The following is a 20134-nucleotide window of genomic DNA, read 5'->3' on the forward strand; positions in this document are numbered from 1 at the left end:
CTTTAATGCGCGAAAAGGCAACCTTCTATAAAATATTTAATTGAGTACGATTTAGTAGAAATTAAACTTCCTCCTATACCTATTTGTCTTGTTGAAGTTGGCTCACTCACCGATCACAAAGCGGCGAAGATGTCACATAAATTTTTTTCCAGTAATTACAAGCTCGTGGAAAAAATATCGATAACGAATTACAGTTTAAGTAGAAAATGTATATTCACAGAAAATTTGAAATTGACATAGAATTTTATGAACATGTTAACATTCAATTCAGGTCAATTTAAACATTTTATCAGTATACAGAATCAATCAGAAAAAAATTTGATCAGTTTCAAGATACCAAAGAACAACGAAGATACCATATTTGAAAGTTATATGTCCGTTATCTTCGAAAATAAACTGGGCTAGAGTGATGCACAACATTAGCCTCAGCAATTAATGTTTGCATAGCGTTGTTCAATTACAAGTAAGGTTATGGAAAGTAATATTTTCTTGCAAATGCTAATTCAAAAAAATTTCAATTGAAAAATACAAACACTAACGTCGGAACTCTAATATCAAGATGAAATGAATTTGGTTTTTCTCTAAACCGCCACCGCGTGATGCAACTAGTATTGTCATATTGGACTAAATTCATTTAGCTAGTAAAATATAATCATCAGTACAGCTCGTTTAACTACCTATTCAAAGATCTGTACGGAGCATTTTGGTTTTCTATTGTCTTTTAAATACCCTATATTCAGTTATTTAAATAAATCTAAAAAAAGGCAGAGTGTAGAGTTCAAAAATAAACAACGCATTTTGTTGTCCCCGGCGGCGCAGCCTATTTTGCGACATCCGAAAAACCATATTGAATTCTGATATTTGCTGCTATACGAAACAAGAAGAAGAAGAAGACAATTCAAATGGCAATTCGATTGTGTTCCACGCCCCACTGTGCGTCAACAGTGGCAATGTAGTTTTCACTTGGCTTGACTGCACAAAAATGAATATCAAGTTTTCCTGCACTGATAGACGACGAGGAACCAGCGCTCTGTTCATACATTACTTGGTGCAGTACTGTTGCCTGTGCCATCATATTCTCCTTCAAGACATCAGTTTTATTAACATTAACATATTTGTTAACAGCAGAACGTAAAACTGTCTGGTAGTGGAGGTGGTTACGAACTTTCCGAAAAAGCTTTACCTTCAAGACATCAATTTAGTCTAGGCTGATGGAAGCTAACATTAGTTGACCTTTTGGGACGGGGAGATTCTGTCAAATTTTTTTTTGCCACTGCTGTACAGGATATCACTGCAGGCAGTTGGTGTCTATTCATGAAGTCTGTGCTAGGCGTGCTCGCATATGATTGGTACATTGTTGGTGAAAATTCGACCTTGAAACTTTTATTCAATTTTCACTGTTTAACAATGAAGTGATAATGAAAATTGAAGAATCACAAAATTTTCCATCATTTTATCAATCCAACGACATATCGATTATTGTGGTCCATCATGTGGTTACATCAGTATAACCGTTTGAAATCTTTCATTCCGTCGTTACATCTTGGTTTTAGTTTTCGCGGAATGTATCTCGGTATAGTGCGGTTAGACGTAGTCCTACGTCAAAAAAAAAAAACATGCTACGTACCCTTCTTTTACATTTGAAGGATTTCGCGACTGGTAGCACCCTCTCAGAGTTTAATAAAACTTAATAAATGAAACATGCAAAAATCCTTGGTTTAGTAAGGCCAACACACCCACAAGTTTTCATGGGATTCTGAAAGGGTACTGCCAACATCTGGTCGAGTTTGCCGGAAATCCGTCCTTTGTGTATTTCTCAAAATCTTATAACGGGATAAACTATTAAATGAAAGATATGCATTTCGGACTCGCAGGACATGTAGGAATCATGTGTGTTTTTTGAAACTGTATTTTGCATAAAACATTTACTGCACCAGCTAGTATGCGTTTTGAACTGAGTTTTGCACAATCTTCATCGCCTTTTCAGCTGCCCTTTCAATTTCATTTTGATGTGATTTTTTGTGAATTACGACGTTGTAGCTCTTGTTAAAGGTTTTGTGGCAGATATCGCATTCGAACGGTTTTTCACCGGTGTGGGTTCTCGTATGAAGCGTGAGATCGCATCTAAAATAATATAATAAACCATTATGAAACTGCCCTGTTAAGTGCCTTAAACTACTCACTTAAATTTAAAAGTTCGCTCACAGTATTCACATTCATAAGGACGAATAGTTGTGTGAACCATTTTATAGTGGTGCCTTCGCGAAGTCGACCGCGAGAATTTTTCTCCACAAAGGGTACATTCATATCTGAAACAATCAGTAATAGCAATAAATTCATTAATTATAATTTACTAAATCCTACTTTTTGATATCCGTATGTAGAGCAATGTAGTGCACTCTCAGTGAATCTGGTGATGCGAAAGTTTTCCCACAACGATCACATGAAAATTGCACTTCATGTGTGTGTTTATTGTTAATGTGCAATTTCAACCGCTTTGATTCGGTATACTGCGCTGGGCAGTGGGGACATGCAAGTTTTGGACGGTTGGGATCATGAATCTGCTGATGTGCAGCAAGATTTGTGTTCGCAACCATTTTACCACAAATTTGACATTGAACCTTATGTGAAGTATTTTTCGGTTTGGATTTAGATGCAATTGAATCTTTAGTTCTCGGTTTCCGTCCTCGTTTTTTTCTGACTTTTTCCTTAATTTCTATTACCGATGGTTTGGTGTCGTCCGCGGATAAGGTTCCATCTGTATCTCGTTCCGGTTTGTAGTCGCTATCAGCATTCGATTCTGCCTCATATTTCAATTCTTCGATTAATGGTTCCATTTCTATTTCCATTTTTACTACGCCATCTTTTAGACAAGTATTTGGCTTAAGCTCAATTTCTCCGGTATGTTTAACATAGGTTTTACGAAAAATGACATCGTTGCAAAGACACGTAGTACGAAATTGAATACACTGCTCCAATAAATTTTGGCAAGTGGTACACATGTAGACATCGAATGTTACATCCATGATTGCCTTAAATGCATACAACATAAAACCTGTAGCGGTGGTCAATATTAAAGCTCATCAATAATTTACCTCAACACTGGTTATATGGAATATCGCTTTCACAAACCCTTCATTCTGATTCAATAAAACCATCGATAAGGGAGAGTTTGACTGGAGACAAAGGCGACAGAGCATTGGAACTTCAGGATCCATGTCATCTGCAAGAAAAAAAAATAAGTATAGTAATACTGTACAGCAAAACATAACAAACCTCTTAAGAAAAGGATTTCATTATGCAAAAGTACTGTATTATGGAAATAACTCGGAAGAACAAGATTCAACATAAAACGAGCAATATGGGTTGAGACTTAGACATCTTAAAATGTGTAAAAGGTTTGAGTTAGTCATTTCGATTTTGACTAACTCAATGTGAAATCATCCAAATGGGTTTTTGAAAAAAAGAGTTCGAAGATTAGGGATATTTTTGTTTGCAGCCTACAAAAGCCAGGAATATGTAAAATTATTTCAAAATAACATCTAGTAGCACTGAGAATTACAATAATGTATGCAAATGTAAACAAACAAGTTCTGTCTTGAAATTGAATGAACTAACGTTTGGATTGCCTCATGCGTTTAATATTATGCAAGATTTGTTCTCAGAATGAAACAATTTACATAGATATTTATCGTAAGAGGTTTTATTAGTTAGTTATTCACGACCATCCTATTATTACAACCCTGAGTTTACAATACTAACAGAGCAAAAACTAATTGTAACCAGAATGTTTCATTAACTCTTTACCAGAAAATAAGTTTCCACAATACTTTATGAGTAGACACAGTAATAGGTATGTTCAAACACTATTTTTACATTAAAAAACGCAGCCAACGAAGAAAAACTGCAACTTTTCAATGAAACACACTCTGCACTGTTTACATTGTTTTGACATTTTGGAAGAATATCGTCGATGTTGAAAGGGAGTGTGCGTGTTTAGCTCAACCATCGATTGGGTCTACCATGTTTCGACAGCAGTACACGTACAGTACAGCGCGAAGGAACCCACTGGTGAGCAATAATGTGTACTGACACATTATTGCTCACCAGTGGGTTCCTTCGCGCTAACCGAAATCAGGATAGCTAGATCTAACAAAATAAATTCATTTGTCTGAAGTTGTAAAATAAATAAATTAAATTAATAAAATTATCAATGTTAGAATAAGTTGGAAATATTTTTTTCGTGCTTTGATTTTCAATTGCAATAGAAGTAATATTTTGATTTTATCAATTGCCTGGCAACCCTCTCAATGTTTGATAATAATATTCAGCGATGCCAACCTTTTTTCAAGAAAATTTGGAAGAATTCAAAATAAGAAAACTGGAGAAAACCGGATATGAAAATGTGAAGCTTCTGCATAAGTTTGTTTGATTTTCAGTTCAAAAATGTTGCGTAAATAACAATTATATACATTTATTGCACCGTATTATTGCATGTAAACAGAAAGAATGAAAGGGACAATTCATTGCTATTTTGATTTTTTAATGATGGAAATTATAGTCACCAGGATTCAATGGCGTACTCGAAATTTTGGAGATGCGACTGAAATTCGATTTAAACCAGAAAACTGAAGGGCATGAATGCACGAAATATTGCAAAGACCATACATTTAAGAGGAATGAATTCAATAAATAAGAGGACGAATAAAAAGCTGGATAAAACTGGAACATTTTTTTTTGAAAACTTAAGATATTCAATCTTTAGCTGTTTCGCTGGTGTGCACAAAAAAACTGGAGATATCCAGGAAAAACTGGAGGGTTGGCAACGCTGATTATATTCATAATAAAAATAAGTGCAAAGGGCACATTTTTAAACTTCTATCAACGTGAACCAAAAAAGACTAGACAGTTATTATAGTTATCATCCGATTATCTTTAATATACATGCTAATACAATAAAAAGTGTTTCGTTGCATGCATAGTGAAAAAAATCAAAACAATGTGTGATCCAGATATGGAGCTTCCAGCGGAAATTGATTTAGACACTAAAATACAAGCCGTGAAACGGGAACTGAAGGAAATTGACCAAGAAATAATCCATTTAACTAGTCGTCGGAAGCGGTTAGAGGAGTTGCAAGAACGCTTGCAAGTTTACAAATTACAGGAAAACTCAAATGCTCTTGTTGAGCAAAAATGGGATGCAGAGACCTTTTCTTGGTCTGCCAAAGTTCGAACAACACTGAAGGATGTTTTCCACATAGAAAAGTTTAGGGCTCAACAGTTGGCGGCTATAAATGCAGTTCTGTCAAAAAATGATGTGCTGCTCTTGGCTCCTACTGGCGGAGGCAAAAGTCTCTGTTACCAGCTTCCGGCAATGGTCACAAGTGGTATTACGGTAGTTATTTCACCACTGATATCGTTAATGGAAGATCAAGCTTGGGCACTGAAAAATATTGGTGTTAAAGCAGAATACATATGCTCTACCTCAGACAAGGATTTAGTAAAAAGTATTTATAAAATGCTTCGTGAAGGTGATGAAAGTGGGATACGGATTCTATATGTTACGCCCGAACGAATAGCCAAGAGTAATCGTTTTATGCTGGCACTTCAGAAATGTTACAACAACAAAAAATTAGCTCTAATTGCTATCGGTAAACGAAAAATACGGTATTTATTCGATAACAAGAAATATTTTCTCATATTTTTAGATGAAGTCCATTGCTGCTCACAGTGGGGTCATAATTATAGGCCTGACTACAAAAATCTAGGTGTAATCAAAACTATGTTTCCGGATATACCCTTACTAGGGGTAACAGCTACGGCCACTACAAAAGTTATAGGGGACATAAGGAAAATGTTGAATCTCCGCGAATGTCTTATACTGAACGCTCCTTTCAATCGACCTAATCTGTATTATCATGTGTTGGAAAAGCCGGCGGATAAGGAAGAACTAAATGATTTTCTTGCTGAATTAATTAAAACCAGATACCGTAACATGAGTGGTATAATTTACACCTACTCTGTTAAGGATACTGAGGAGTTATCTGTACAGCTTATGCAGCGAGAAATAAAAGTTTTGCCTTACCACGCCAGTTTGGTTGCAAAGGATCGGACTAGAACCCACAAAAAGTGGATGCACAATGAAATCCAAGTGATTGTGGCTACAAATGCTTTTGGAATGGGAATTGATAAACCGGATGTGCGATTTGTTATTCATCATACTTTGTGCAAAAGCATGGAGAGTTTTTACCAGGAAAGTGGTCGTGCCGGTAGAGATGGCAAGCGTTCGGACTGTATTCTGCTATACAGGTTTCAAGATATATTTCGGCTTTCGACGGTAATTTTCAGTGAATACGAAGGTTTAGATAATGTGTACTCAATGGTGAAGTACTGTATCAACGGAAAAGAGTGAGTAGAAATTGATACCTGAATGTTTGCAATCAAACGAAATTTTACATGTTCATTGTAGCTGCCGCCGCAAACTAATTTCGAAATTCTTTGCTGAAGTATGGGATGATACAAACTGCGATCGGATGTGTGATCGATGCTATTATCGGGACAAAATCCAACTTCCTGAGCAAGATATAACTACGCACTACAACACATTGCTGGCGATTCTCCGACGAGCAGAAACATTAAATACGAAGCTTACAGCATTGAAAATAATGGACGCATGGTACCACAAAGGAAGCCCTAAAAATCGTTTAGAAGAACCTCCTCCGTTAATGGATAGGTACATCGGTGAACAAATAGTAGCTTTTTTGATTGTTAATGGATATCTCAAAGAAGATTTCCAGTATAATCAATACTCGGCAATAAGCTATATTACGAAAGGATCCAATTTGGTGCTGGAGAAAGGAATTCGGTTTCAACCAGCAAGAGTACTTCGAATTCCTGCTGAATCTATCGTAGATACAACCAATGTTTCAAGAGCCCGTTTACCGAGTGAAGACTTAGAAATAATATCAGTACCGTCAAGTACTACGCTAGAAAACTCCAGTAGTAGAAATTCTCTTACAAAACGAAAGGTTTCGTCTGACATTGAAGAGAATGATGGATATGAAAGTTTTTCTGCAAGAAGTTCGACTAGTATGAGTAGTTTCAACAGTACTGCAATAAGCAATGGAAGTAAAAGGAAAAAACGTCGCAAAGCGGATTCTTCGAATCGTTCACAACTAAGCGAACAAGTAGTCGAAGAAAATACTATGCAAATAACAAGCACAAATGTTGACGAAGATGAAGACGTTCTTTTTGTACCGCTTGAAAATGAGGTTATCGAGATTGACGAATAGTATAGTATGAATCATGTTTAAATTTGTCATAACACGAACCAATTTTTTAAGAGCGTAATTAATTTAAACTCGAAAAAACTCGAATTAGCGTTTTCTTCACATCGCAAGATATGGAGTCTTGCAGTTGAGAGCATTGTTCCGAAAATGTCCCATGCTTTGTGTAGCCATTTGCCGATGTCGTCGCATTGCTTCGTGAATTTCTTGTGGAGTAATTGGCTTTACACCGTCAGTACCACGTCCGTGCGTCACCTCTGGGCACAAATGGAGCATAGAATGGGATGTTCCTAAAATAAACCAACGGTACTGTTAAGTAAAATTTGTCAAATCGTATCATATCATTCTTACCCGAAGATGTCACGCGACTGTACGGATCCACTGTCCTGTTAGATGAATTTAGTCTGGTTAAAATACAGAAATCCACCAGCACCGCAATAGTTTCATGCGCTAGATAGGATAGTGTTAACAAACAACTCTGCGAGATGATAACATCTTCAGGAAAATTAAGCCAAGCTCTCATTCGATTTTTCATGGTATTTGTATTGCGATGCATGAAAGATGTTCTTCTAGCAAGATTGAATTCTTCATATTGTTTGCCGGCTAAAATTTGCGAAATTCGATCAGCTCGAAAAAGACGACGCACTTTTTCCTCGTCGAACTTTTCTGCGACATCACGATCCGAGTCTTCATCAGATTCGTCCAGGTTAGATCCAAGATCTCCTAGTTGAGAGAAGCGATCACCATATAAATCCTTCATCTTCTTTTTCACGAATGCCATATCTCTAAAATATTTTTGCAGCCTTGCTACTCTTACAGGATTTTTTCGCATTATGTACTCGAAATCTCTTCTCGACAAAACTGGCGAATTCTGGCGGGACATGGCGTGGTCGATTGCATCCTGCATAATTCCTCTCAATTGATGTAACACAATCTTTTCTACCAATATGACTGATTCTCGTAGTGGTTTTTCACAATCTCCGTAGCCTCGCATAATCTGAGAGATTTCTTCGAAAAAAATCGGAACATAATCACCTGCGGCAGCTTCTAATCCATTAAGAGTATTGTTACTGCTAATGCTTCCTCCAGCAGCAGAGCCAGACGGAAGGTTGGCACTTCCCGGCAGGATAGCAATGTTTACCGTCGGTCGTCCTAGCTTTTTAGAATTACCGTCTCGAGAACTCATATTATATATTATAGATTTATTCCGAAAAAAATGCCAACATCAGCAACTAGAACATATTGCAAAGAAACGAAGAAACAGAATATAAAACAATCATTGCTTTGTGTACGGAACGATGAACGAAACAAAAACGATTACGCCAACAACAAAAGAAACAGTTTTTGACAGTTTTCGCCCCAGCGGTGTTGTATGCTCTTGATGAAACCTTGTGTTATGCACTCATGCAGTGTAGAAAAGATTTCATTGGTTTTTTGGACCATGATGTATAGATACCACCCCTTTGGCATCACGCCATGTTTCAAGGGCTAACATTTCGATATATGTAAAAACGAGATAGCATATCACCGCTTCTTTTCATACATCTTTATCGTACTGCTGACAGCGGGCACAAGTTAATTTGAGCTCAGGACATGAGTTCATTGTCATTCACTGTTACTCGGTATAGGGATGCCAAAGGCTCGATAGATACATCTACTCATTATGATTTGGACAGCATTAGGGCGTCGTCAACGTTCAAGTAAAAGTTGAAATCTAAATTTTCGAGTTGAATACCCAGAAGAAGCATTTGCACTGGTATTATATTATTACTAGTAACTGTCAATTGCATACGTTTTGTGTATTTTTACCTTTGAAATAGGACGGTTGTTTGAATTATCAAGTTCTCAAAGTTACGATAAAATTTAATGGTTGACTCGATTATCCGAAATTTCTAAAAGAAGATAGAATCTACAAAAGGCAAACGTCACAAATGTGAACAAAATACATTGAAGAAAAATACGACTCCTGTAATATAAACATGTTCTCCGTATAATCGAGCCTCCAAATAATGCATTTATAATTTTTGTACATCAGTTGAAAGAGTAATATTTTTTTAAGGAAAACGTGATTTTCGAAAAAATTATATCATTGTCGATTTTTAAATGAAGAATTAAATTCGCTCTCAATCCCTTGCATAACAGTTTGTGCCAGAGATTACAGATATTTTAGAAAAATGTCTTTAACTGCTCGAAAAATTGGGAAAATCTTCTTCAAGTCAGAAGAAAATCTATCAGTCATTCGAAAACATTTCGCGCATGCAAAAGTCTGCAAAAATTTGTACACATTTTGAGAAAGTCTGCGCAACATAAAGAATTATTAGAAATCTGCATACGGGCCCTAAAAATCTCCGTTTTGCAGACAAATCTGCACATCCGCCCCTGGTTGGTACACGGATGAACTGACATTCGAATGATTTCGAGCGGTTTAAAATCGCGATTTAAGGTGAAACTGGTTGGTGCCTGGTTATGGTTATGCCGTTAGGTTTTTATAGACGAGTTTGAGCGTAAAAAATCTCAGCTTCCCGGTGCAAATGGATCAAAGTTTCACACACGTAATTTTGATGATTTTCGAGGAAGTTATCTTGAAAAAATCGGGCATAATACGAGAACGCAGGTTCACCTTCAAAATCGAAGGGCAACTATATTTTTTTTTTGAAAACCACGTTTTGTTCAGAAAATGACGCTATATAAAACTACTATAGCTAAACAACCCAATTGAACCCGTACTGTATCTAATATTTCGAATTTGATTTTAATTTGTAATGGAGTTTAGGAATAATTATTTTCAACTACAAAAGAAAAACTTGGAAAGCTGATAATAATGTATATTTTCGTTAGAAAGAAAATGTTGTTATAGGGTAGGGAACATATTCTAAGCACCTTAAGGTACCGCCTGTGTATTAAGACGAAATACTCGAAATGTACTTTGCCAGATTTCATCCGCGTCGTCTCGCAAAAAGGTCATTACTGCGAGATGGACCGTGCCTGGCCTTTACCTACCTGCACCCAGCGAGAGCAAAAAAAAGGTCATCACTTTCAATTCAGCCAGGAATTTGGTCCAAAAATGAGTGCCAGATTTTTGCCAGACTTTTTATTTTCGTTTTGCCAGATTTTATTTGAAACTTAGTGGCAACGCTGTTTACGATTAAACGACGGTTGCAACTTTTTACATATCCTTTGAAAATAAGATGAACGTCTGTTCTCTGTGATATTAATTTGTTCTCTACCTTTTTCAGTGCATATCTAGTAAAACTTCAATATAGACGACAAACTAATATGCCAATGATATAAGGATACCTCCCGGAATTATTTTTCATGTAACAAAAAATCATGAACGAGATTCCATCAGATATGCATATACCATCATCATCATGTGATCAACTGACGATTATTTTCTCGAGTAAATAATCGGCCAACTAATATATTATAAAATAGACTAACGTACCTAGCAATACTAAAAGGCATTTTTCAATATTCAATGTTTCACACTGTAAAACTAAATTTTTTTCAATCACGAGAAGTTCGAACGTCGACTGTTTTCCTTTGAACTAGGATTAGATACAAGCTGTATGCTTTGATATACAGCTAGATGGCGTAACCCGCTGAAACAAAATTGCTAGTCAGAGGAGGAACTATCTTCAAAAATGCAGATATGCATATACTGTTTGAAGCCACCAAGACTTTGATAGTTGCACATATGAATCTTGTGCTGTGGTTCTGATCGAATTTATCAGTAATCAGAGAAATATTTTTTTCACACTCGCACAACAGCTGAATGGCGCAAATAAAATGTTGATCGGTTTGTTGGCTCGTTATCATCCCGTGTGAAATCGGAATAAAAATAAACCGAGAAAAAACGGAGGAGAAAAAAAAATAGACGTACTAACTTCTTCTCGCTGAAACAGAATTTCCAGGAGGAGAATAAGCCAATCTCGTTTCCTCCGCTGTTCAACACGAGTTAGCTTGAGTGGCTGCCCATACCGCCTTCGATTCATCATATTTTGCGATATTTCTCTGACTGAACTCGTGCTCCAACTAATAAATCATCAGCATTTTTATTGAAAATTTATATATTTTGGAAAGTTTTTCCTCGAGTTGCTACACACGCTTTACTTCCCTACCTCAAGCATGGGTTGAGAATAAACTATCTCTTAATATTGCACAAGGAATTGCACGCCACATGTGTCAGATGAAACGGTTATCACATTGTGCGAAATAATTCGTCAGACACTACAATGTTGTTTGTTGTGTAACATGAACTTGGCGATTTTTTATCCTAATCTATCCTACCGACATTGACACACTTTCCAAGCGATTAGCACTCACTTTCTAGTTGAGTGCAAGTGTAAAACAGTAGTAAAATAATAGCTTGCTAGTATCTACACTGTTGAAAAAACATGAAATTACATATTTGTTCTGTTTCTGCTAAACACTAATACATTTTTGTATGTTACAAATAGGGCGATTATGAATATCTGTCTAGAAAACGGATATGATAAGTATTCTCTTCCTCTGTCTTAGCACCACCATTAAGATTCCTCGTATGGAGGAAACAATTCTCAGCTTCAGTTTTCGCAGATTGGAATTTGCTTCCATCACATTTCACCGTACAACTGCAATACATTTTCCGGTTGCCCTCTTTATCGTAACTGGCGATTCCGATGCCCAGATGATCCACCAGATTGACAGCGGAACAACAGAAAATCCACAATAATGAAATCTTAAAGCCAGCCAGGATGCCTCAAGGCACGATTCACTTCATGCGACAAGCAGTTGACTTGTGATTTAATAATGTTTAATCAAAATAGATCATTAATAATAACGCAGAATGTCTGAAATCAGCAGGAATGTTGTCGAGCTTAAAAATTTGTGCTAAAATTCTTTGTTGCACAATGTGTGTATATCGTATTTATGCTGTATTATACAATCTCAGTTTGTCTCAACGAATATATCGAAACATCGAAATAAGAATCAGAAGTATCATCAAAAGATTTCAAATTTTAAAACATAGAACTATGCACTGAAGTATCACTAGCCATGTGATTTCGTTGTTACAAATGCACAAGTTAAATTCTAGGTTATTTAGCTTACGTGCATACTCATACGTGACGAGAACGGTAAGGATAAGCGTTTCCTATCAACTTAGGTGGCTCTTTGCAGAGTAACCGAACACTACACTTGCATTCTTTTAGAAGTGGCGTTTGGTGAAAGCGTTTTACTTTATGGACTTGAGGTCTTACAGGATTGCCATCGCTTTATACAACGATGGCTTCTGCGAGATATGCAATGCATCCACACCGTTCTATGGTGCGCTTGCTGGTAGGCTTTTTGTTGCGGTTTAATGCACTGTCGGAGGACTAATGCGCGTTTTCCTAAGCGAAACCATGCATTGTTCTGTCCCTAGCAGAGCACGCGTCAGACAAGCAACAACAAAAAATTGGTGCTAAATAGCGCTGCTGGAATGCTTCAAAGAAGAAGAATGGGAATAAAGGATTCTTGGATGCAGCTGATGTCCACTGCCGTACAGAGGCATAGCGCAAATGAAATACCGCCACCAAAGCGACCAGTGCAGGGCATTAGGAGAAATGCGTAAATCCGCTTACAGTGGCCGTGGGTTGAGAGTGGTAGGTCCACCGACACTGCCGGTATCGTTTGTATCAAGAAGAGCTCTTAGCGGTCACATAGTCGAGGTGCATTTTTGATGGTCGCACCATTTGCGCATAGCATTTCTGGAGGCTAAACCACTAGGGAGATTATGTCAACACCAGTGCAGTGCTGGAGATGGCTGATGTTATTGTTTTCGGTGAGATTTGTTAGTGACACCAGCTCGGTACTTTTCTCTTTCTATTATTTCGTGATTCATAACGAACACCTTAATTTAAGAAACTCTCATGCTTTTATTTTTGGGAACATTCCATTTTTAATAATTGAGCTAAAACATATTTAAAAAAAAACAATAACTGATCAAAGCACTAACGATTATATAGAAAAGTGCACAGCTTTGTGAATTTATAACACATACGTGGCTTGTTTTCCCTCGTCACTACTGTACGTAATTTCAATATTCAAAAAGTCATATTAAAACACTATAAACCGTGCTTGTACACTAATTGAATGTTCACTTATAATAATGACTAGAATACTAAAAGTAGTCACTGTACCACTCTTCGATCCCGATCTAACGGCTACGGTTCGAAATTCTCTAATGAAGCATCCCTGCCGATGTTGCATCTCATGAATACGGTTTTGATCATTGAACAAAACCAATTTTCTAGTATTGCGTTCAGATCTGTGTATTAGACTGTGATAGCACTGCAGAGGCTAGATGTGTTCAATTTTTTATGTTTATTGTACAGTATGTTCTACAAAAGTATACTCCAGAATTTTTACAGGTTCACAGAATCCAGTGTTACACAACCGCAATCATATTTGGTCATGTTGCCATCGAACTCATCACCTGATGCAATTAATGCTAACATCCAACTAGTTAGCTACTGTATAATGTGTAAATTTGGGACCAATTCCCGCTGCTTTCTCTCAATGCAGTGAAAGTAGCATCGGTCATCTGGCATCGAATGCGGGTTGTAAACATGTTTCATCCCACTGGCGGTAAATTTTCCCGAATGCACCGGTGGCCAACGCATGGCACAGCAGTAAGCAGCATATTTGTGTCACCGACTTGCTAAAATTCGATTCAGACTCTGCGGTCTGTCGAGTGATCCAATCAGCAAACTCGGAACGGATGCGCCAGGCGGTTCCTCTAGCGTGACGCTAACATTGAACCTGAAACCGGACGCAGAGTTTGCTATGCTGCGATATTTATAGCCTAAATCTATTAAAACAAAGCCGTACTGGATCCTGTAGGCTTTCACCAGTAATAAATTGTCCCGAATGTGGTTGGCGGTCGCGTTCTGAATTGGTTGGGTTCATCGCTACCGCATGTGTTGATGAACTTTTGAGCATGCACGGTAATGCTGCTAAAGTGGAATAGTTCAGTTAACAGCTGGAAACTGATTTCGCATTCTAATGCGCTGTTCATGCATAACAATAATGCTGATAATAGAGCCTGAAAGATAATCCCAAACCGAGTTAATCGCGGGGTAAATATGTTACGAAAAATTTGCGGTAGTTCATTAATTTGACTACTGATATTTCTTGGCTTATCGATGTTAATAACAATTGAAAAATCAATGTCTCGCAACGAGATTCCTTTAATGACAAACAGTAATGAATGAAGAGCTTAGTTGTCACTATTATTCCCATTGGTATAACTGCTGGCACAATGACTAGAAAAACAACTCCAGCCCACCCCCAATGGAAAATAGATAAACGATGAAAAATAATACTTAATTGTTGTATGATACACACATTACCAGCTATCCGTAGTCTGTTTCGTCGTTTGCAAAAGCGAAAAGATAGTGTTCAGCTCTAAATCCAATTTGCTAAGAGGATAGGAAAATATTAACTGAAAAGCGGAAAAAGGATAACAAAAAGTTCGTGAACTGTAGCCCATCATTTCACGAAAAAACGGAACTTCGCCTGAACGAAGCAGCTCTCATATATGGGAGGAGGATGATCCGAGGAAGCACAAACAGGAATTACTACAGAGCATGCATGTAAACATTCCGTTTAAATTCAGAGGCGCGAGCCAGTCGTCGGTGCCATGAATCCAACCTATTCAAGAACTTGTGTTGGCTCTGAACTCTTCCCGTTGGACTCGCTCAAGTTCACTTTTGAATGGAATGAATGCAATTTCACACCCGTCCACCAACCGTTTGGCTTTTCCTTTAACTCTACCAGGGTGGATTTGCTTTCACTTGCATGTTTGCGAGCAGAACAGGGAAAACGTGGCTCCCTAATGTCGTAAAATTTTATTATTATTAAAATGTATAAAATTGGCGAACAAAAGTAACTGCAAATGCAAAAAACCCGGAAGTATTCATTCAGACTAATATGACGAAAAATAGTACAACAGCAGTATTTTGCAGTTCTTCTGACGATGATGTTCATTAACGCTAAACAGATTGTTCGGGTTCATGGTGGTATATATCGCAAGCCTGAATGTTGACCACTAATCTGAGTACAATTATGGTGAATCGTTAGCAATAACCTGCATAGGGATGTCAATAATAGGTATATATCGAATCATATTCGGTGGAAAGTGGACAAAATTGAATAACGGGTCATCTCGATTTAATTTCCGGTTAGATTAATCAATATGGTGTCACGTATCACAGCTGATTGATATGGGTGAGTCAGGTTGGCAAATCAATTCACCGGTTGAGTGATCATTCTCCTGCACCAAGAGACTTCAAAGCAATCCACGCTTCACAGGGCGCGACGATGCACAAGGGCTTAATTCGATTGAATGTGAAAAACAGCGACGGGGTACCAAATTTCAATTAACACTATATTTGATGAATGAGTTCGCAACGTTTTTGGTTTTTCATCGAAGTGATCGAAATTTTTACCATTTTCCGATTAAAATTGCATTTTATACATATTGTGATAAATAACTCGACAAACGAAGTTAATAATCAAATTATCAAGCTTAACCTAGTAGACACTGATACGACACAGATTTGCATAGTGTTGGCTCAATCAGTTTGTACTTGATCAGCTAAAAAGACTTGTTTCCTCCTGAATACATTGTGCCACATAAAATCAATGATGGAGTTTCGTGAATACCTAGAATAAAGCGTAAACATACAATGGAAAGAACAGGTCGCTAGTTGACATAGGAAAAAATCCAACTGAATGGGATTATTCCGAAACTGGACCTGTCGAAAAACAACACCAACACTCGCACATGTGCGGTCCGATTCCGATACGGGGGCAATTGAATTTTTTCTCTGCTATCACCGACAGAGAACATCAGCTGCCAATGCGAGCTGAGCACACGCCAGGCACGAGTCCAGCCAACCGGTAGTCAGCCAGCAGTGCCAGCACCAGGCCATCAATTTTAATTTCATTCTGGTGGAATACAAACAAGAAATAAGCTTTTCCTAGCACACACGGCTTCTTCAGTAGAGTCTACTAAGTTTTATCAGACTTTGCAAGCTCTGTTTTGTAATGTGGCTGACAGTTTTCCCATAGAATTTCCCTTTAAATTGACAGCCACTGTTCGTATCAGCCGGACAGGATAGAAACGGAACGTGATAATACTGATTTCGTTGCCCAGAGTCTGCTGATGAGAGCCAAATTGCAGAATAGGAATTATTGATAAAAAATGCATATTACATATTACTATTTCACATTCAATATTCGTTTCGTTAACATTTTTAGTTGATTAAATAAAAAATCACTGAATAAAAAAGTATACATATAATGCTAAATATAAAGAAGAATCAACATCAATTGCAATAATTCGATGCAAACATAATTGTAGTCATACTAAATTTATTTCTTTCCGCCGGGTAAATGTAATCATCATGATTATACTTTTTTGGCTTGAATGAAGATGTGATTTATTTTTAATTAACCGATCAAATTCGATACAAAAGTTTTAATTCCGACCGGCACATACCAAGTTGTGGTTTCATTCGCTCATGCATGTATGTTCGTTTCCACAATTGGAAAGTTCGAACTGGTTGAAATTTGATCCTGCGGATGGCTGATTTAATTATAATTTAAATTTCGATTGAAGTACCGGTAATTTACGCTGTTGACCACCGGAAACACGAAAAAAAGGGTGCACGCAATACGGCATACGAAGTGATCGCCTTCATTGGTACTATAATGGTGAATGAGTCCAGGGGTTTATTAATTGTAAAATTGTTAATATTTGCGTATCAACTACGAAGTTGAGTGATTACGAAGTCGTGAATACTATTATATTAGGTTATTCTTATAATAGGTTAATAAACAATTGTGTAGCGCATAATGCAAAGTGTCTTTGTCACTATCAATTAAAAGAAAAATATGTCCAAAAAAGGAAAGGAAAGAAAATCGATAGGGAGAGACCGCTAAACCATCAAAACGAACCGCCTACATGAGCCCCATAGTTGCCCTGCACACTAACGGTTGGCTGCGGTGTGTGTCCAATAAACAGAAGCTCAAATGTCGGTTCGGAATGTTTTGCGACATTCTCAGAAAAATGTTCTAAGCGCCTCTACTCCGGTTAGGAGTTTAGGTTTTGATTTATCCGAATGGCGTACATAATAAACAGAAATAAATATTGTAAATTGAATCGCACGTTTATATCAAGTAAACTATATTCATATTGCATTTGACGAAAGCAAATGTTGACTTCCTATTTGCCTACCAGAGCCGTAATTATATCGTAAATCCCTAATTCCCGAACATGATCATGTCATGTTCGTTCCGGTCATTCTGCCAAATAAAGCCGCAATGTAAACAGATGTTCCCGGGTTCAATACAATGTGCATATGACCCCTCGGTGGACACGCGCGGTCAAACGCTTGCCACACCGCGTCAATGAATAGCTGATGTAAACACTGTCGTATAAAATTTCCGCATCCTCATGGTGTGAAAAAACGAACCAATTTTATGTAAATGAGTCTGGTTGTGGACCTTCGGTTGGTTTTCCTTGATTGGGTGGTGAGCGGGGTTCCCCTTTTTCATTTCCCAATCATCGCTATCAATTATGCAATGGGAAATCTCCCCACCATGTGGGTCGTGAACCTGACTGTGTGGGTGCTGGGGGACTGACAAGAATGGAAGGTTTGCTTCCTACGCGGTAACCGCGACACGCAGCTCGTTAACAATTTTATCCGTTTGTAGAAATAATCAAATAAAATTTAAAACAAGCCAGTTTTCACCCCGGTATGCAATGGAATCGGACAAAGGATGCAGTTCACCACGATTATCGTAGGACCAGGAGGATGGTGATGATGACGGAAAACGGGTCGGCATGTTCCAACAACGATGTTATTCGAATTAAAATGCAGATGATCCTACTCGCTATGTACATTTGGTGGTCTGCGATAATACTGGTAAGGGTCGATTTTCCCTCCTGCTTCTCCTTTTCGTAACTCGGACCAAGTTGCATTTTGTGTGGCAGCCTGTATTTGCGGAAATAAATGACTACGAAAAAATTGCATTCCAATAGGGCAGAACGAACGTAGTAGCGTGCCGAATAGTACCACAAAGTGAAACCATGTGAAGTGAACATGGGATGTGATGCAATTTGGATTCAAATAAATAAACGAAATTCCAGTGAAAATGAATGGCTGCGCAACTGCATTGGCGAGGAGGAATTTTCCGCAGGCTGAAAAGCTGTTTCCATTTGTTGCTGCGAATTGATTAATACTGTTACCCAATTTCCCGAATAATTAGCAGCTACCATCACGGGAATAACATTCCATTGTACTTGATGCAAATTTCGGGGAAGTCCAATGATGAATATACATATTTTTTAAACAATTTGTTGTATTAGCTCGAACAGACAGCTACTGCACTTGTAAATGTAACCAGACACTGAATTCATTTACACCTTCACTTTTCGCTGCAAGTGAAAGAAAAGCAAAAAACCTTAATTAATCCACCTAGCGGTCAGACTCAGCCTTTCTCATTCAAACTTATTTTTTGTAAAAATAGATTTACATGAATGCTTAAATCCAATAAATGTTTATCCACTCTTTGGGTTCTAAAATATTGATGTTGTAATTAAAGTATAAAATATGAAATTTGACGTAATGTTAGTACTTAAGAAATAGCGAAATAAATGCAATGACTCTTAATTTCGAACAATTTAATCACGAGCGATGCCGGGAACGTTCAAATAGTACGATACCACATTTAAATCACGTTGAGGCCATATATATCGATCAAGAAGGTAAAGTGTTAAATAGACTTTGAATCTTTTCTTTCTAAAACTTTTAAACAGCATATCAAATTGTTATGAAGTTTGTTATTTGTAAGTTTGAGAGATGACTCATTTGTATGACACTAGTTATGTTCAAATAAGTCGTGTAATACTGGAGACAATAGACTTTCGTTGTTTTACAAATTAAAACATAACGCTTGCTTAAGTTTGATTACAATCAAATGAAAAGGTAACGTATGGGGCAGCCAAACTTTGAAACCACGTGTTCAATCATAATTCATCAGTTAACCCTTACCTAGCCCGTTCATCTGATATCAATATTGTTCAAATCGGTTGTGTAGTTTCTAAGATAATGAAGTTTCGTGATTTTCACATTTCGATACATTACAGACGAAGTTATAGTCCGATTACTGCAAAATTCAATAGGGTGTTATGAGGTAGGTAGACCTTTTATTTGATACTAATTCTGTGGAAATCGGGTCAACCATCTCTGAGAAATATGAGTGAGTCCAAGTAAGTTGTCTTGGAATATGTTTCTTTTCATAGCTGGATTTCACATTTTTAAACATAACAGGCAAAGTAATAATCCGTTTGTTAAAAAAATCATTAGGGTCTTATGGGGCAACAAGACCTTTCATATGACACTAATTTTATAAAAATCGGGCCAGCCATCTCTGAGAAACATGAGTGAGAATAAACAGTCTCCAGAACACGTTTCTTTCCATAACTTCTGAACCACATGTTCAATCTTCATAAAATTCAAAAGTTAAGGGTTTAAGTTAAGGGTTTTTAAGGTAGTTTTAAGGGTTTTTAATCAAATCAGAAGTGTGGTTTCTGAGATATTGATGTTTCGTGATTTTTACACTTTGATACATAACCTCTAAACTAGAAATCAGATTACAATAAAATTCAATAGGGTCTTATAGGGCAACTAGACCTTTCATTTGCAATTAATTTCATTGAAATCTGTTCGGTCAGACCATCTCTGAGAATAGTGAGTGCGAAAAAAGGTGCACATACACACGTACATACCCACACACAAACATATACACCTATACAT

At 37.3% G+C, this 20134-nt stretch overlaps 3 protein-coding genes across 4 annotated transcripts; 1 reads left to right on the forward strand and 2 right to left on the reverse strand.

Annotated features, from left to right (window-relative positions):
* Positions 1-1891: 1891 nt before the first annotated feature.
* Positions 1892-3963, reverse strand: LOC129723810 (zinc finger protein 182-like). 2 transcript variants are annotated; one of them, XM_055678258.1, is made up of 5 exons: positions 3808-3963; positions 3096-3223; positions 2365-3032; positions 2184-2309; positions 1892-2124 (listed from the first exon to the last, which is right to left on the reverse strand). In XM_055678258.1, exons 2-5 carry the CDS (start codon positions 3216-3218, stop codon positions 1938-1940), a joined length of 1104 nt encoding a protein of 367 aa, XP_055534233.1. In that variant the 5' UTR covers positions 3219-3223; positions 3808-3963; the 3' UTR covers positions 1892-1937. The 2 variants fall into 2 exon arrangements, with proteins under 2 accessions (XP_055534233.1, XP_055534232.1); XM_055678257.1 differs by lacking the exon at positions 3808-3963 and adding an exon at positions 3277-3489.
* Positions 3964-4853: 890 nt separating this feature from the next.
* On the forward strand, positions 4854-7378 carry LOC129723809 (ATP-dependent DNA helicase Q1-like). The gene is made up of 3 exons (XM_055678256.1): positions 4854-5651; positions 5709-6408; positions 6470-7378. Exons 1-3 carry the CDS (start codon positions 5000-5002, stop codon positions 7290-7292), a joined length of 2175 nt encoding a protein of 724 aa, XP_055534231.1. The 5' UTR covers positions 4854-4999; the 3' UTR covers positions 7293-7378.
* Positions 7282-8627, reverse strand: LOC129723812 (uncharacterized). The gene is made up of 2 exons (XM_055678259.1): positions 7638-8627; positions 7282-7576 (listed from the first exon to the last, which is right to left on the reverse strand). The coding sequence occupies exons 1-2, from the start codon at positions 8470-8472 to the stop codon at positions 7389-7391; spliced, it is 1023 nt and encodes a 340-aa protein (XP_055534234.1). The 5' UTR covers positions 8473-8627; the 3' UTR covers positions 7282-7388.
* Positions 8628-20134: the final 11507 nt, after the last annotated feature.

This window comes from Wyeomyia smithii, chromosome 2 (genome assembly GCF_029784165.1).
Source record: "Wyeomyia smithii strain HCP4-BCI-WySm-NY-G18 chromosome 2, ASM2978416v1, whole genome shotgun sequence".
Taxonomy (NCBI): domain Eukaryota; kingdom Metazoa; phylum Arthropoda; class Insecta; order Diptera; family Culicidae; genus Wyeomyia; species Wyeomyia smithii.

Bases quoted from the DNA above. Each gene is read 5' to 3' on its own strand.
- LOC129723812 (XM_055678259.1), bottom strand. From the start codon at position 8,472: ATGAGTTCTCGAGACGGTAATTCTAAAAAGCTAGGACGACCGACGGTA. The intron at 7,577-7,637 runs GTAAGAATGATA...GGTTTATTTTAG, and splicing joins CAGTCGCGTGACATCTTCGG to GAACATCCCATTCTATGCTC.
- LOC129723809 (XM_055678256.1), top strand. From the start codon at position 5,000: ATGTGTGATCCAGATATGGAGCTTCCAGCGGAAATTGATTTAGACACT. The intron at 5,652-5,708 runs GTAAACGAAAAA...TCATATTTTTAG, and splicing joins ATTAGCTCTAATTGCTATCG to ATGAAGTCCATTGCTGCTCA. The intron at 6,409-6,469 runs GTGAGTAGAAAT...TGTTCATTGTAG, and splicing joins TACTGTATCAACGGAAAAGA to CTGCCGCCGCAAACTAATTT.
- LOC129723810 (XM_055678257.1), bottom strand. From the start codon at position 3,349: ATGTTGAATCTTGTTCTTCCGAGTTATTTCCATAATACAGTACTTTTG. The intron at 3,033-3,095 runs GTAAATTATTGA...TATGCATTTAAG, and splicing joins TCCATATAACCAGTGTTGAG to GCAATCATGGATGTAACATT. The intron at 2,125-2,183 runs GTGAGTAGTTTA...ATATTATTTTAG, and splicing joins GAGCGAACTTTTAAATTTAA to ATGCGATCTCACGCTTCATA.